The sequence below is a fragment of the Lepisma saccharinum genome, chromosome 1 (genome assembly GCF_977018435.1).
Source record: "Lepisma saccharinum chromosome 1, izLepSacc3.1, whole genome shotgun sequence".
In the NCBI taxonomy this organism is placed as follows: domain Eukaryota; kingdom Metazoa; phylum Arthropoda; class Insecta; order Zygentoma; family Lepismatidae; genus Lepisma; species Lepisma saccharinum.
The window spans coordinates 56511471-56526918 of NC_139229.1; the positions used below are offsets into that span (position 1 = coordinate 56511471).

The 15448-nt window shown below is 39.4% G+C and overlaps 1 protein-coding gene across 1 annotated transcript in view; it reads right to left on the bottom strand.

Moving 5' to 3' along the window:
- Mtap (Methylthioadenosine phosphorylase) overlaps nucleotides 1-10863 on the bottom strand; it is a 32863-nt gene extending 22000 nt beyond the window's left edge. The window contains exons 1-2 of the mRNA XM_083131985.1: nucleotides 10795-10863; nucleotides 5113-5258 (exon numbers count right to left, since the gene is read on the bottom strand). Of these exons, the coding sequence (XP_082988111.1) occupies nucleotides 5113-5258; nucleotides 10795-10812 (164 nt within the window). The 5' untranslated portion in view covers nucleotides 10813-10863. The remainder of the gene's footprint in view (nucleotides 1-5112; nucleotides 5259-10794) is intronic.
- Nucleotides 10864-15448: the final 4585 nt, after the last annotated feature.

Below are 15448 nucleotides of genomic sequence, written 5' to 3' on the forward strand. Positions count from 1 at the left end.
CGTGTGACTGTCTGTGGGTTGTTTTTTCTGTTAGCCCTAAGGGTACCTGTGGAATAAGTTTTTTTTCTCCAGGAGAACCTGGGATAGTTCATAACTGTTGTAGGAGTTGTCCATGTAGAGGGAATGTCCACTATATAATTTTCCCTCCATGAGATGCAGGACTACTTTACTGGAGTGACCCTTTCCACCTAGTTCATCATATGCACCACTGTATACCAAAGTCTTTAGTACAAGGCCATCAGGTTCTGTTAGTACATATATTTTCATACCATATTTATGTCCTTTACCTTTTATGTACTGCCTAAAGAAAAGCCTACCACTCCACAGAAGCATTGCTTCATCTAAGCTGAGCTCCTTACCTGGATAGTATACTGAGTGCATCTTATTGTTAAAATGGTCTAACACTGATCTTATTTTGTATAAACGATCATCAGGTTCAGGCTCATCAGAACGAGGATTTCTGCAGAAATGTAAACAGCGCAGTATGATCAAAAATCTGTCTCTGCTCATAAATTGAGGAAAACAACTCTAGAATAAGGTATCAACTTTCCAATAGTCCTGTAAACGAGGCATAGCGACTGTCCCAGTATGTAGAAGAAGACCTAAAAATATTTTTAGTTCTTCCACAGTCAAGTCCCTCCACATTGAAATACGTGAATTAACCTTCATAACTTCTGAAAGAAATATCTCTTCAGCGTAGTTGTTTGTATATCTGACAATTTCCTCAAGAAACAAATCATCAAGCAATAATTGGAAATAATCACATGGGCTATTGTTACCAGGCAAAGGAACTAGAAGCACATTACCTTTAGTAAAATGAATTAGCCTTAGATGTGAAGGATCATCAGTCCAAGGGTCGTGTCTGCTTCGTTTGAATAGACATCACTGGCACCTTCTGTTATTTAAACGTAACAGATCAACTACAGATCAAATTTTTCACATCAGACAGACACTTGGAAAAAAGTGGGAATATAATCAGAATGTCCATCAGCTATTCATTGATTTCAAAAAAGCATATGATTCGGTCAAAAGAGATAAATTATATAATATATTAGTAGAGTTTGGAATACCTAAGAAGCTTGTTAGTATGATAAAATTATGCACCAGTGAAACAGAAAGTAAAATTCGTGTGGGTAATAATATGTCTGACAAATTTACAATTCATGATGGGTTAAAACAAGGAGATGCATTATCTCCATTGCTCTTTAATTTTGCCTTAGAATATGCTGTTAGGAAGGTAAAAGAAACTAAAGAAGGACTAAAATTAAATGGTGTGACTCAGTTGTTAGCATATGCAGATGATGTAGACTTACTGGGGGATGATGTGAATACAATTAAGAATAATGCTAAAATATTTTTCAAAACTGCTAAAGAGATTGGTTTGGAAGTTAACAAAGAGAAAACTAAATATATGCTTACAGGCCGAAACCAAGTGTTAGGTAATAATCAAAATCTAATTATTGATAACAACTCGTTTGAACCAGTTTCCAAATTCAAATACTTAGGAGTAATATTAACAAATGAAAATTATATTAAAGAGGAAATAAAAAGTAGGCTTAATTCAGGAAATGCATGTTACTTCTCTCTTCATAAACTTTTGTCTTCTCGTTTAATATCTAAGAAACTAAAAGTTAAAATATACAAAACAGTAATTTTGCCTGTAGTATTATATGGGTGTGAAACTTGGTCCCTTCATTGAAAGAGGAACATAAATTGAGAGTATTTGAAAATAAGATCCTTAGGAAAATATTTGGACCTAAAAGGGATGAGGAGACAGGTGAATGGAGGAGGTTACATAATTTAGAACTACATAATTTGTACTCATGTCCAGATATTATTAGAATAATTAAATCAAGAAGACTTAGGTGGGCAGGCCATGTGGCACGAATGGGAGAGGAAAGAGGAGTTTACAGGATTCTTGTTGGGAAACTTGATGGTAAGAGACCTGTAGGAAGGCCAAGACGAAGATGGAGGGACAACGTTGAGATGGACCTAAAGGAAATCGGTAGGGATGGAAAAGAGTATATAGATCTTGCTCAAGATAGGGAAAGATGGAAGGCCTGTGTTGCTGCAGCCATGAACCTTCGGGTTTAAGAAGGCTAGAGAGTTAGTTAGTTAGTTTTGGCACCTTCTGTTGCAGATTCACTTTCTGATGAGCCATGCTCACTATCAACACACAAAACACCATCATTTTCAGTCATTTCACTTTCATCACTAGAATGTTCAAATAAATCAATCGAACCTACAGATATATTATCCAGTTCACTAATCGTCATGCTCTCGATATCAATATTTTTAGACCTTGATGAATTAAGAGGCCGATTCATTTCCCGGCATCTTTCACGATTCATTTTCTGCAGTACTTCGCAACGAATGCAACAATGAACTAAATCTAAACTTCATCTACCGCCACATTCAGTACGACAATGGCTGCAGTAAAACTGGCAGGCTGATCTCCCGCCAAAATGAACTCTGCACGAAGCGAATGCGAAGCGCCAATCGTCATCCAATGCATATTCGGGAGAAATCACCCAGACGCCGATCGGCGCTTTCAGTAGTGAACGTGTTAATGGGAATAGCAGTGCCCCACTCCTTTGACAACTAACATTACCCTAGGAAGCACTTTATCCATCCTTCGTAAATCTACTTCCTTGAAAGTCAGTTTTAACTCCATTTAAGGTGAAATTTAGCTCTTTTATGAAGCATCAGGTTTGGCAACACTGTCAGGATGGCCATAGGAAGAAAGGAGAAATTCATTGGGGTTATGGGAGTATTATTTGATTTGTTCTCTTGGGAATATCAAACTTCCGATGGAATAGAAAAAGATATCAACGGGAAAATGAATTTCACGAGCCGAAAAGTCGAAACTTCCATTTGATTAGCCGTAACTTGATGTTGAAGTTGATTCCCAATAAGGAATAGGCCTACATAGGATACCGAAAATTCTTATTCAACATATTTTTCAAGCATCGTGTCCAGCTTAATAATCAACATAGAAAAAAGCTTGCACTTGCAACATGGAGAGAAATTTATACCCTTGGATACATCCAGGTTTTTTTTAGTAGAAGTGCCCATTTTGGTGATATTGAAATAAATGCACAATTGGTTCATAACTGTAATCTCCCCTTAACACTTTTCTGGCTATTTTTGAACTTCACAATCCATTCAAACACACTTTACTGTAGAATATCACTTTTCCTTGATTGGAATCTGGCCCCTGGTACACCTTCAGACAATGAATAACAGATCACTGGTTACTGTTGTTATTTGGTGCAAACTGAGTGTGGCGCAATCATGTTTACCATGTAACAAGAAAAGAAAATAAGGAATAAAGGTGAAATGTGCGCTAAGCAACTACAAATGTACACTATACTTACATGTCGGCATAGAACAGCCAACCGAAATAACATTACAGCAAACATGTGGACAATTATTGACTCACCCTCATATATATATATATATATATATATATATATATATACACACACACACACACACAGGTATTGGACAAAATAATGGAAACACGAGTCAGAAGTGGGACATATTTTCAATGTGCCTGGTAATACTGAGCACAGCGGAAATCAACCTTCTCTTGTTTGTTGCAGGTAGTATGGACTGTGCACTGACAGTAGAGTGAGGCAGTGTGGTAGTGCACGTTGTTCAGGTGTAGTAAGTGACCAGTATAGCCGACCTGACGGAGTTTGAAAGAGGTCGAATTGTTGGTGCCCATTTCACTGGAGCATCTGTGAGCAAAACAGCAAAGTTATGCGGTGTAACACGAGGCATGGTCTCGAAAGTCATGACTGCATACACAGCGCACGGTGAAACAGGGTCTGCTAAGCACAATAGTGGTTGAAAGACGAAACTGCAGGAAAGGAACCGCCGGGCCTTGAAGCATATTGTGATGTTGCAGAAGAAAACAATGGCCTCCAAAGTGACTACAGAACATAATCAGCACCTAAACACCCTGTGTCATGCAAAACATTGAGGCGGGAACTGCATCAAATGGGTATCCATGGGCATGTGGCTATTGCCAAGTCCCTAATTACTGAGACGAGTGCTCGAAGGTGACGTGCATGATGCAATGACTACAAAACTTCGGACGTTGGAGGACTGGAAACATGTCATTTGGTCAGACTAGTCAACCTTTACCCTCTTCCCCACTACTGGACGCGTGTTTGTATGGCGATCACCCTCGACAGCATACGAAGTGGACTGTCACTGCCCGACTGTCAAACATGGTGGCGGCTCTATTATGGTCTGGGGCGTTATATCATGGTATTCGGCACCCCCTGGTCACATTACACAGTCGGGTCTCATAAGCAGTGTATAGAGAACTCTTTTGTAACCAGATCCACCTAATGGTGCAAACCTTATTACCAAACCGGAATGCCATCTTACAGGATGATAATACCCCCATTCATACTGCTGGCACTGTTCAACAGTGGTTTCCAGAGCATGCTGATGAGGTTCAACATCTTCCCTGGCCCACCCAGTCCCTAGACCTGAATATCATTGAGCCTCTGTGGGCTGTTTTGGAATCCAGGGTTCGGCGTCGATTTCCACCTCCTTCATCTCCACCTGAGCTGGAGGCTGTGCTGCATGAAAAATGGCTTCAAATTCCACTCACCACCAATCAGGACTTGTATAGATCTATTCCGTCCCGAATCCAAGTTGTATTGCATGCTAAAAGTGCCCAATACCGTATTAATACATGATGATCCGACTTCCAGGTGTTTCCATTATTTTGTCCAATACCTATATGTATATATATATATATGTATGTATGTATGTCCTGAAATACATAGAAATTAGGGTGCTTTGTAATGGTATGTGCATATTTTGAAAAAGATCAAGGATATTTGTGAGAAAAACTTGGCCTTTCAGTCTGCTGACAAAGACAATTTCTGCAAAAATGTACACTGATTAAAACAATTAAAAAATCAATTTCTGAAAGCAACATGAAGCATTATTAGCTCTGAAATACTGCTGTGTAACGGTGTGAGATTAACTAAAAAGAAAAGTAAATGTGTTTCAACAATATGCACTACCCAATGATCAAGTCAACAAATCTACCTGTATGACAAACATGTTGTTGTTATCCAGAATTACCTGGCTAAAAGTACACAGTTTACTCCACAAATCTGTCCTTCAATCAGTGCATCTGATGGTTTCCCAAATGGTGTGTCTACATACTTTTCTTGTCTGTTTTCCAATAGATCTGGATTATCCAATCCTGAACCTCCAATAATACCAATCTGTAATGAGAAGTAAATGTACGGTTTTTAGTAGGAAGCATAAGCAAATTTTGGAATGAATAAAAAATAATAATTACTGATAAATAGACAGGTGTTTGTATTTATTGTCTTACACTATATAAGCACGTGGAAATAAACAGACCCTCTTGAGTATACCATGGATTAAAATTTGCATGAATACAAGATATATTTTTGCTGCGACACATGCTCAACTGAGTCCCACAGTTCAGACTCTCCCCCTGGATTGGAATCCTTTATTATTTTGCTTACAATGCTGGGAGGTAAATGGTTTAAGTTCCCATTCTCATTGCACCATGCTCGTATAAATGTAATTTGTCTGTGGTAGTGAACCCTCAAATATGGTTGGTGGAATTAAAAATGCAGTGAAATTGAAATTTTAAGTGAACACACCATCATCTACATGTTAAAATGCAGTTCAGTCTATCTTTCCAATAGACAGTGATATATGAAAATGGAATATGTATGTCCACGACAGTGGTTTCCACAGTGTGTGCTGCAGTGCCCTGGGCCACAGTGGCTGCCTTACAGGGGCACTGAGATATGTTCCAATATATTCAATCAATGGTATGATTGTTCCAAATATGTGCTTATTTAGAAATTTCTACACACAAAATGTTTCTGAATTTGAAATATGTGCAACCTAACCTAACCACACTAACTGAGCATTGCAAGTGTTAGATAGATCTACATCAGGGTGTATCCTAGATCTCCCGACATAACAGTTTGTTATTTTTACCTTTGGTGGCAAGTGAAAGACATGTGAAAGTGTATGTGCTGCCAGTACCAACAACTTTGGTTGAGCTGCAGGACCGCATTACAGCTGCATTTACGACCATTAGTAGGGGCATGCTAGAGTGCGTGTGGGGCAAACTAGACTTTCGGATAGATGTGTGTCATGTGACAAAAGGAAGACACATTGAACATTTGTGAAAGTATGTCTGAAACTTAGAGTTTCTGTTTATTTTCATGTATCATTCTTTACATTCCATATTGTATGTGTTATATATTTTTTAATGCAGCCCTTTCAAAACCGATGAATCATTTATAATTACCATGTATGTATGCACAATAACTTATATCTTATCAATATACATTTATACAGCGGCGGCTCTAAGGTAGAGCCGTGCCGTGGCTCTACCCTCAGAAAAAAAAAGCACTTGCTTTGCTAAAATATAGTTAAATTAATACATTTACAAACGAGGAGTTTCGAATCTCTTAAGCGTTCGAGCTTACAGCCGCCTCAATTGCTGTGCCGCATCCCCAGCTGTTCTCTCACTTGCTCTGGCCCAGCATAGTCTGGCCTGTGCGAAGGCATGAAAAAGTCTCCGCAGTTAACGAGCGAGGGGGTGGTAACCTAGTAGTAGCCATAAGACAACCAGCCGTGCCCCTGCGAGAGCTTTCACATTGTGTTGACATAGTTGCAAACTTCACAGAGAAGTGACTAATCCTGACCGATTTGTACTACTTGTTGGAGAAGTAATTCGGGAGAAAGATACTTTCCTGCATACTTGGCAAGAACAAACTTAATATCTTCCCCAAATCTATATAACCATTTAGACAGATGCATCTAAAGAGCCATCCAGACTTTTTTGTTATCGATTTCTTCCTTAAGAAAAGATATATCCCTTGCTCTCTCGCACACAGACACTCATGCGTTGCAACTGACATTGACAACATTGCAGAAATTTTCTGTACAAAAGAATTGCCTAAATATCAAAGGGAATTCGCATCATCAGGGGATTTTTTACTTTAATATTTGTAAAAAATCACACGGAAAATCTATCAGTATAAGAATTTCACGTGGAGATATAATTCAATTTCTTGCACTGAAATCTAAAAATTGTAGATCTACAGTTCATTTAGCAGATAATCATATTTCAGTTGTTAGTAACACCGATTGTTGATGTAGCGTCTGCCGTGCTGGGGTTGCAAATTATAAACAAAGCAAGGCGAGAATACCGTGATCGACTCAGTGTCTCTAATTGTTCAGTGTTTTTCTATTTAGTGAAGTGAAAGTGTCCGATGATGTGTAAAAGGAAGGGTATTATTACATACACCGTTTTCCAAGGTACTATACAATATTAAATTAAAAGTTAAACAACTTGTCTGTCCCACGCCAGATTTAAACATCAATTCTATTTAACAATATAAAAAAAAAGGTAAAGTTGACAGGTGTCGAAATTTTAATAGTCGCATTTATTTCCTAGAAATTCTGGCCAACCTCCGCACAGCATGCTACGACACCAGGGATTGCGGGTTCGAATCTCGGCCTGGGCATCGGTGTTCTTTGTGAGTGTTCACCCATCCTTATCTTCGCGATTAGCCAAAAGTAGTACAAATGCGAAGTAAAATAAACCAATCTTAGGAACTCTGAATTTTTGTCTGCAAGTTTAGTAAACAAAGTTCCATCAAAATTACCTCTTTCATTAGATTTCTATGACATATGCTAGAGAAAAATTTTCGATTTCTTGATCGCGTTGGCACTACACATCATACTAGCTGCCAGCTGCCACTGCATTTATAATTTACATATTTAATACACTTCTCTATTTGCATTTAATATGAATTAACTAGCAGTTAAGTACAATTATTAGAATTACTAATAAATATTTTTCTTTTCATCCTATATTATAAATAATTCATAATACATGCATAAACCACAACACATACAATAGAAACCTAACCATTCGATTAACCAGTAAATATACAACAAATATCAAATATATTACCAACAAATATCAGAAACCATACACTTGGGGAAGAAAAACCTAACGTGCCCATTTAAGCCAACCAAAATATGTAATAAGCAAATTTTGTAAATAAGACTTGTTCTGACTGCCAGAGCAAGTCTTGATACTCAAATATATAACCCACATATGTAAATACTTATTGTAACACATGTAATAGCATAAATAAAGTGCAAAAAATAAAATAAAATGGGAGTACTGGTAAATTCTGAGTAAACTGACTGGTTTATATAAATTATATATAAATAATAATAAATAATTATATAATTAAAGGCACCAGGGAACAAAAGTATGAAAGTAGACCTTAAAGTATGCAGGTAGAGGCGGGCATTTTTGGGGAATCCCCCTTTAAGGAAAAAAACAGTCACTTTATGTTAGGAGAAGGCTGGAAAAATTTCCACCCTGGGAATGGAAGCCGGGTCTTCCATGTGACAGTCAGATGGCTTACAAACTGGGCTGCTGCAGCTCCATTTTCAATGCTGAATTTACACGAATTAGAGGGTTACCACATAGTGAACGTGGAAGCATTTATCCCAAAGAGGAGAGAACTAACTATTTGACTGTGTCAGACCACTATAGACTTGGTTAATTTCTAATATTCCACAAGTGATGTTTTCAAATGTTGTGCACAAAAAACCGTTGTTCTAAGTTTCCTTTATGATCCAATAGGTTAATTGGGACTCAACCTACAGTTTCAAGTTAAGATCCGAACCATGTACAAATTTATATCTATTTATGTTGTTATATTTTGCCTTTATACCTGCTCAGGTTATCTATGATGGTAGAAATGAATAGAACCATGAAAACAGCATTAGCAGACTTAGTACAATGTGTCACACAATCACTGAACAATTGTAAGCACACGGTAGGAGTCTCTTGTGACCTATCAAAAGCTCTCGATTCCGTAAATCACGAGATACTGCTATGGAAACTTCAAAGACTTGGTATCCGTAGACTACCGCAAAAGTGGTTTCAATCTTACCTTACCAATAGAAAGCAAATTGTAGAAATCCCTCACACCATAGCAAAAGGATATGTAAGACATCAACATTCCACTATGAAAAGGGTAAATTTCTCGTATCGGACAAACGGCTGAAATTTGCTAGTTCATTTAATTTAAATATTCGTACTTACGTATTCTGCATTGAGAAACATTGCTGAAGGTGGCATTTCACTTATTTCACAGGAATAAGCTCTATTTGCGACATATCAAGTAAGTTTTCTTCGTTTCTTTTTGCCTTCGGTAACACGCAAAATGGCGGTCACAGTTTCACTACTGTACTCGGCATGCAGTGTTTCCACCCCACTGCACCGAAAAATACCTACATAGCCCCACAAACCATTGACGCATAGCCCCACGAACCATTCATACATAGCCCCACGAACCATTTCCGGTAAGGTTAGGTTAGGTAGGGTCAGTATAGGTTACAATAGTGAAAAATTGGTTTCGAAAAAAATATGCGTAGCCCCACACACCATTCTCGCATAGCCCCACGAACCATTGACACATAGCTCCACGAACCATTGACACATAGCCCCACGAACCATTGACACATAGCCCCACAAACCATTTGCGGAAACATACCTTCTTCAGTTACAAAAACACATGTTTGGAAACACTGACCGGGATTACGTCATCCGACACAGGCTAAATCCACCTGGAAGTAAATGGATGCAAGAGCTTTCGTGCATCGGTCACACATTTATATCGAAAAATAGATGATTTACCGGCAAAATTCAATGAACGATGCAAGAAAACACTTCCCCGAACTTCCACAAGTCTAAAGAAACTGCATTCGGTAAGTAATTTCTCCTGTAAATTTGAAGAAATCCGTTTGTCCGATACGAGAAATTTACCATGAAAAGTGTAACATGTGGGTTTCCTCAGGGAAGAACTCTTCGCCCCCCCCCACCTCTTTTGTTTTTATGTACATAAATGATTTACTAAATGTGGTACTACTTTACTATACCGGAGAGACCTTTCAATGATATATTTCGCAATTTTTTACATTGCTAACGTACTATTCTGCATGCGGAACATTTCGGTAACACTTTACTATACCGGAGACGGATTTCTTCAAATTTACAGGAGAAAGTACTTACGCAAATCATTTTCTGTAGTGTTGTTGATGTTCGGGAGTGTAGTTTTGATCCATTTTAATGCAAATGCATGTGGTTTTCTACGAAAATCTATTTCCGACGCGCTATTGCTGCTGCCGCCATTTGTTTTCTGCACGAGAGCACAATACGCGCTATTGCTGCTATTACAACATGATGTGTCGAGGATGCATCGTGAAGTTGTTGCCGGGTGTGGAAGATGCTGTGGAATTTGTAATTCCGATGTTGTCCGTATATGCTAAATTGAACGAAAGGAGTGCTAATGGAACCTAACCTAACAGGCCTAACCTAACCTAGTAGGCATAGCTCGTACCCTTGATGGTTCGTGGGGCTATCGTATGTAAGAAATAGACATTATTGTTAGAAATCCATTATTTCACCTAAAGAAATGTCTGCACCGCAGAATAGTACGTTATCAATGTAAAAAATTGCGAAATAAATCATTGATAGGTGTCTCCGGTACAGTAAAGTAGTACCGCTGTTACTAACTAAAACATGCCCTTGCACTTAAAACCCGACTTTTCAATTCAATAGCAATTCTACTCAAATGAACGTGCACCAAACACGATTTTCTTCAATTACACAATCAGATAAGACCTCGTACAAGTATCACATTTTACAACGTATTTAATTATAATGTGCATGCATACCTTTACTGAATCATCCATAGCTCCAGCTCAACCCACACATAAACCACAGACCACATGCTCCGTCTCAAGGTACATAGAGATTAGGTAAAACAATCCGAAGATTGCCGATCTTGCACGACTGACGTCACCGGAGAAGCAGTGAGCTCGGCTGAAGCAGACATTCTCTAGCATTTATATGGGAGATTCAGAGAGCGAAATTATATTATTACTTTTAGGAGGGGGAAAATAATAATTGTCATCCTCCAAGATGGTATTGAGGAATCCTTTTAATGATTAGTAACATAATTGAAAACGCGCTACTTTTGAAAGGGGGCAAAGTACATGTGAAAAAATAGTATTTTGAAAATCCATATTCCTGAAACTTTCTGACCGATGCGCTACAAAGAAAGTTGCGTGTTCTCCTTTAGAATTTCGTCATTTTACAAATCGTAATATAATTTTAACAAAAACGTGGCATGCTAAAGAAGAATTAAAGAGTTTAAAAAAATAATTGATTAATAGACTTAGTTTATTTTACTTCGCTTATCTGTCACATATGGCTAATCGCCATAGTAGGAAAGTAGACCCATTCCCGGGCGGGGATTCGAACCTGGGGGCCCTTGGCATCGTAAAGCGTTGTGCTAACCACTTCCCCACGGAGGTCAGCATTACAAGGAAATAAACAGAAAGTGGCATCTGTGATTTAATATGCGAGAAACATTTGCGAGGGTGTTATTGAAGTAACAAATAATGATTACAAGACGTTGTGATGAAAATTATTAATATATCTGAAATATCGAGAGTTGACCTTGGAGTCTCTAACTGTACTTTTAGGGTTACGCAAAACCTTTACTCAAAATTGCTAGTGTAAATTTATAAGCTATTAAAATTTAAAACTTATTTCTGTTCGAAAAAATAAACTGCCAAGTCAAATTAATATTTCGTAGAAATACATATATATTCCTTTCATGAGGCTAAGAGAATATTTGGAGGGGACGGTGGCTTGGGAAGGCTATAATTAAGACAAATATGTGACAAATAAAAAAAACAACGTGTTGAAGCTATTGACGGCGCCAAAGAAAAGACAGAAGAGAAACGTGGAGAGTGCAATGATATTTTACGGGAAGCAGTCACGTTTATTACATTCTTACATTTACATACAATATTAAAAAGTTCTGCTTTTAGATCTCGCACAATGCCTGGGAAGGACGTGCGATCCTTGCTGCTAGTTCAGAAAGAGCGAAATGTCATGTCTACCGACGGAGCACCTCCGAAAAGGAGGCCTCCTGCAAATGCAGTCACCAGCAGCAGCAGCAGCAGCAGCAAGAAGCCTAAGACATGAAACAGCTCTCATTAAGTGCTGAGGAAAAATCGCACTACTCTCCCGATGACACCTGGGACAGGCCCGAAGCCCGACAGAAAGCCAACCAGGCATGGACGTCCGCAGGATTTTTTCCAGGGAGGGGCAAGGAAGGTATTTTTTTCCGGGGGGGCAAATAAGGCACATTTTCCCCCAAAATAGTGTTGTTCCCTAAATAAACATTGCTTAAATTTGAATTTATGGTGTTCGTGGAATAATTAACACATATTATTGTGGTTAGTCCTCCTCCGTAGCCGAGCGGGTTAAGGCGTTCACTCGTCTTGAGATCGTTCGCTGCGGGACGGCGTAGGTTCGAATCCGGCTCTGGTCGGAATTTATTCAGCCTACGTATAGGGCCGGTGGCAACCCACCATCGTGAGGAAATTGGGGAGCTCCGAGTGAGTGAGCGTAATCCGGTCACGGAGACCTACTATAACGGCTGGGGATACGTCGGGCTGACCCCCCGACTATTCCAATACTGGTTGAAGATCTCCACGCTTAGAGGTGACGAAGGAAAGCGTGGGAGGGAGACCGGCAGTCGGTAGGTATGCCTAGGCCCTTCATGGGCTGTTGCGCAACGGATTATTATTATTATTGTGGTTATAATGAAATTATATGTGTGAAATATATAATTTTTTGTTGACTTTCATTTTCCAGGGAGGGGCCACGGCCCCCCCATTGTCCCCATGGACGCCCATGCAACCAGGCCCATCTCTATACATGTCCATACAACTAGGGAGACTCCCATCCATGACGCCTCTGAGAACAAGGAGCAACCTCAACTCCATTCGACTCTGGCCAACCTGAGGATGGAAACAAACACCACTTCGACCCGCAAGCCACCTTGCATAACTATTTTCGGTGAGACCGGCCAAGACGTCGCCTACGACATTTGGCTTCTTCTTCAAAGGAAAGCCAGCTTTAAGTACAGCAGAGGCTTCTGTCACATTCATACGCTCGACCAGGGAGGATTCACCGCACTTCGGGATTACCTCACGCAACACAAGATCGACCATGCCTACGACTCATCGGCTGGAGAGAAATTGAAGGTGATACTTTGTTATCTGCCAACCGACATAGAAACCGACCAAATATATAAAATGCTGACGTCGCTACACTTTCAAGGGTACTCCGTCGACCGCTTAACTACAAGAACACGACGTCAGCAACTAGCTGACAACATGGAGCAGGACAACTCCACTTCGACTTGTCGATCTTTACCCTTGGTACTGGTCACCTTGAAGAAATACCAGGACAGCTGCTGCATATTCAATCTTACGATGCTGGGACCATTCCACACGAAGGTTGAAAAGTACCGGGCCCAGCCACGCTTGAGAACGTATCGGGCACGGACAGAGGCACTGCTTCACTTGACCGCACTGTATTAAGTGCTCGGAAAATCATCCGTTCGAAGATTGCCCTAACGGGGATCAGCCAATTCCACCTACTTGTGCCAATTGCAAAGGGGGCCATTACACCAGTTAAAGTAGTTGTCCCCTATTCCAGGCAGTCATGAAAGAACGATGTGCTCCATTGGACCACAGCAGACGCGTTCCAGTTCGATCCATTCAACCGAAGAAGTCCACAACCCCACAACCAGGGAACTTCATCGGAACCCAGATGCCCTGAAGCCATTCGACGGACCAATCCACCTCCTGCACCTAGGCCACAGAGACCTGCCCGTGCTCTGCCAATTCGACAGGACCAACGTTCGATCCCCACTCCGACGTCATCCACACCAAAATTACTCGATGTGCTTCAACAGCTGAATGAACCCGACGTATTACCTGCACTAATCACATTACTGGAGGGATTGCAACAGAACAGATTAAGAATGCTACTTCATTCGACCAGCGGCTGCAAGCTATTGCTCGCCTTGCCTACAGAATATAATTGTGTTGTTTTGTCTTGTATTGGGAATCTTATAGGGAACAATGAAAAAATTTCTCTTCTTGCGACAGTTGCAGAAGAGCATTGTAAAAAGTTGTGGTCATAATAATAATAATAATAAAAAACAGACCATTGAACCAAGGTGATTGAAATTGAACTGCATGTTTTTTCTTCTTTTTTGTTATCTTCGTTTCACTTTTAGTAAGAAGAATCTAAGTAATATGCCTAATTGTGAAAGTAAATATGCCTAATTGTGCTATATATGGCTGCCATCGAAGCAAACTGAAAGAACATTTTGCCAATCAACACCAAACTCTGACACTACCAGTGCTAACGTATTAAAAATTGTATGTGCATCTACAGAAGATAACTTACGAAGAGCCACTAAATGCTCAACAGGTAGCTGTTTAATGATATCAAAAAATCGAAAAACTATAGACATCTGTTCATGATGACCACAATTACTCGTTTGATCAGCGATAATGCACACATCTGTACCAAGTAATGACATTTTCAAGATCCTTACAAGAACATTTTTCAAACTGCAGATTACATTATTCTGAATTTGTGGACTTAAATAAGTGCAATTGTTTGGCCCGTTCACTAAGTGTTCTTTCAAAATGGGGTCATATTTGGAAATTAAATCAACTACATCTAGAAATAACCCCCTGTCGTATGCTTCTCTATTCTTAGTATGATCTCTCAATGGGTGGCCTCCTTTTGTAAGACAAAGAATTATGTTAATTAGCCTCTCAATGATTTGTCGATTTTGCAGTCTTGTTTTTTCTTGCTTTGAAAGAAAAGCCTTCTTACACTCATCTAATTGGACGTCAATTGGTTTATTTTTATTGTAGTTTGACCAGGAACTTAAGCTTTGTTGGTGTCCTTTAGATTTTTCATGACTTCGAAAACATTCGTTTGCTCTATGCCAGTTTTTAAAACCTCATGTAATGAATGCTTGATCAAGATGCTCTCTCACTGATGCCTTGTTTGAAGCAAAAACTCTGCAGTAAAAACAAAATGCTATACTATAGTATACAAACAGTTATACTATATTCCAACCATTTGTAACTGTGAAACCAGCTATATTGAAAAGCCCTTTCGTTTCCACCTATTCTACTTCTAGAGAAAACCACCAGGTCTGGTTGGAACGGTCCTAATTTCACCCTTACATCACATTCTGTTCTGTTATGTGGTATTGCATTGACAGGGTCACAAGGATCTACTGATATGTCAATAGGCTTACCTGGTGTTTGTTCAGTGTCAGGAGCATTGAAACAGGATGGTTTGTTATTTACAAGTTCACCAATACCACTACAACTGGTACTATCACAGGTGTTTGAACTTTCAAATATCTGCTTTCGATCGGGACCACCTTCGTTTCTTTTCAGTCTTACGACAAAATGATTCATCTTCTTTTAGAGC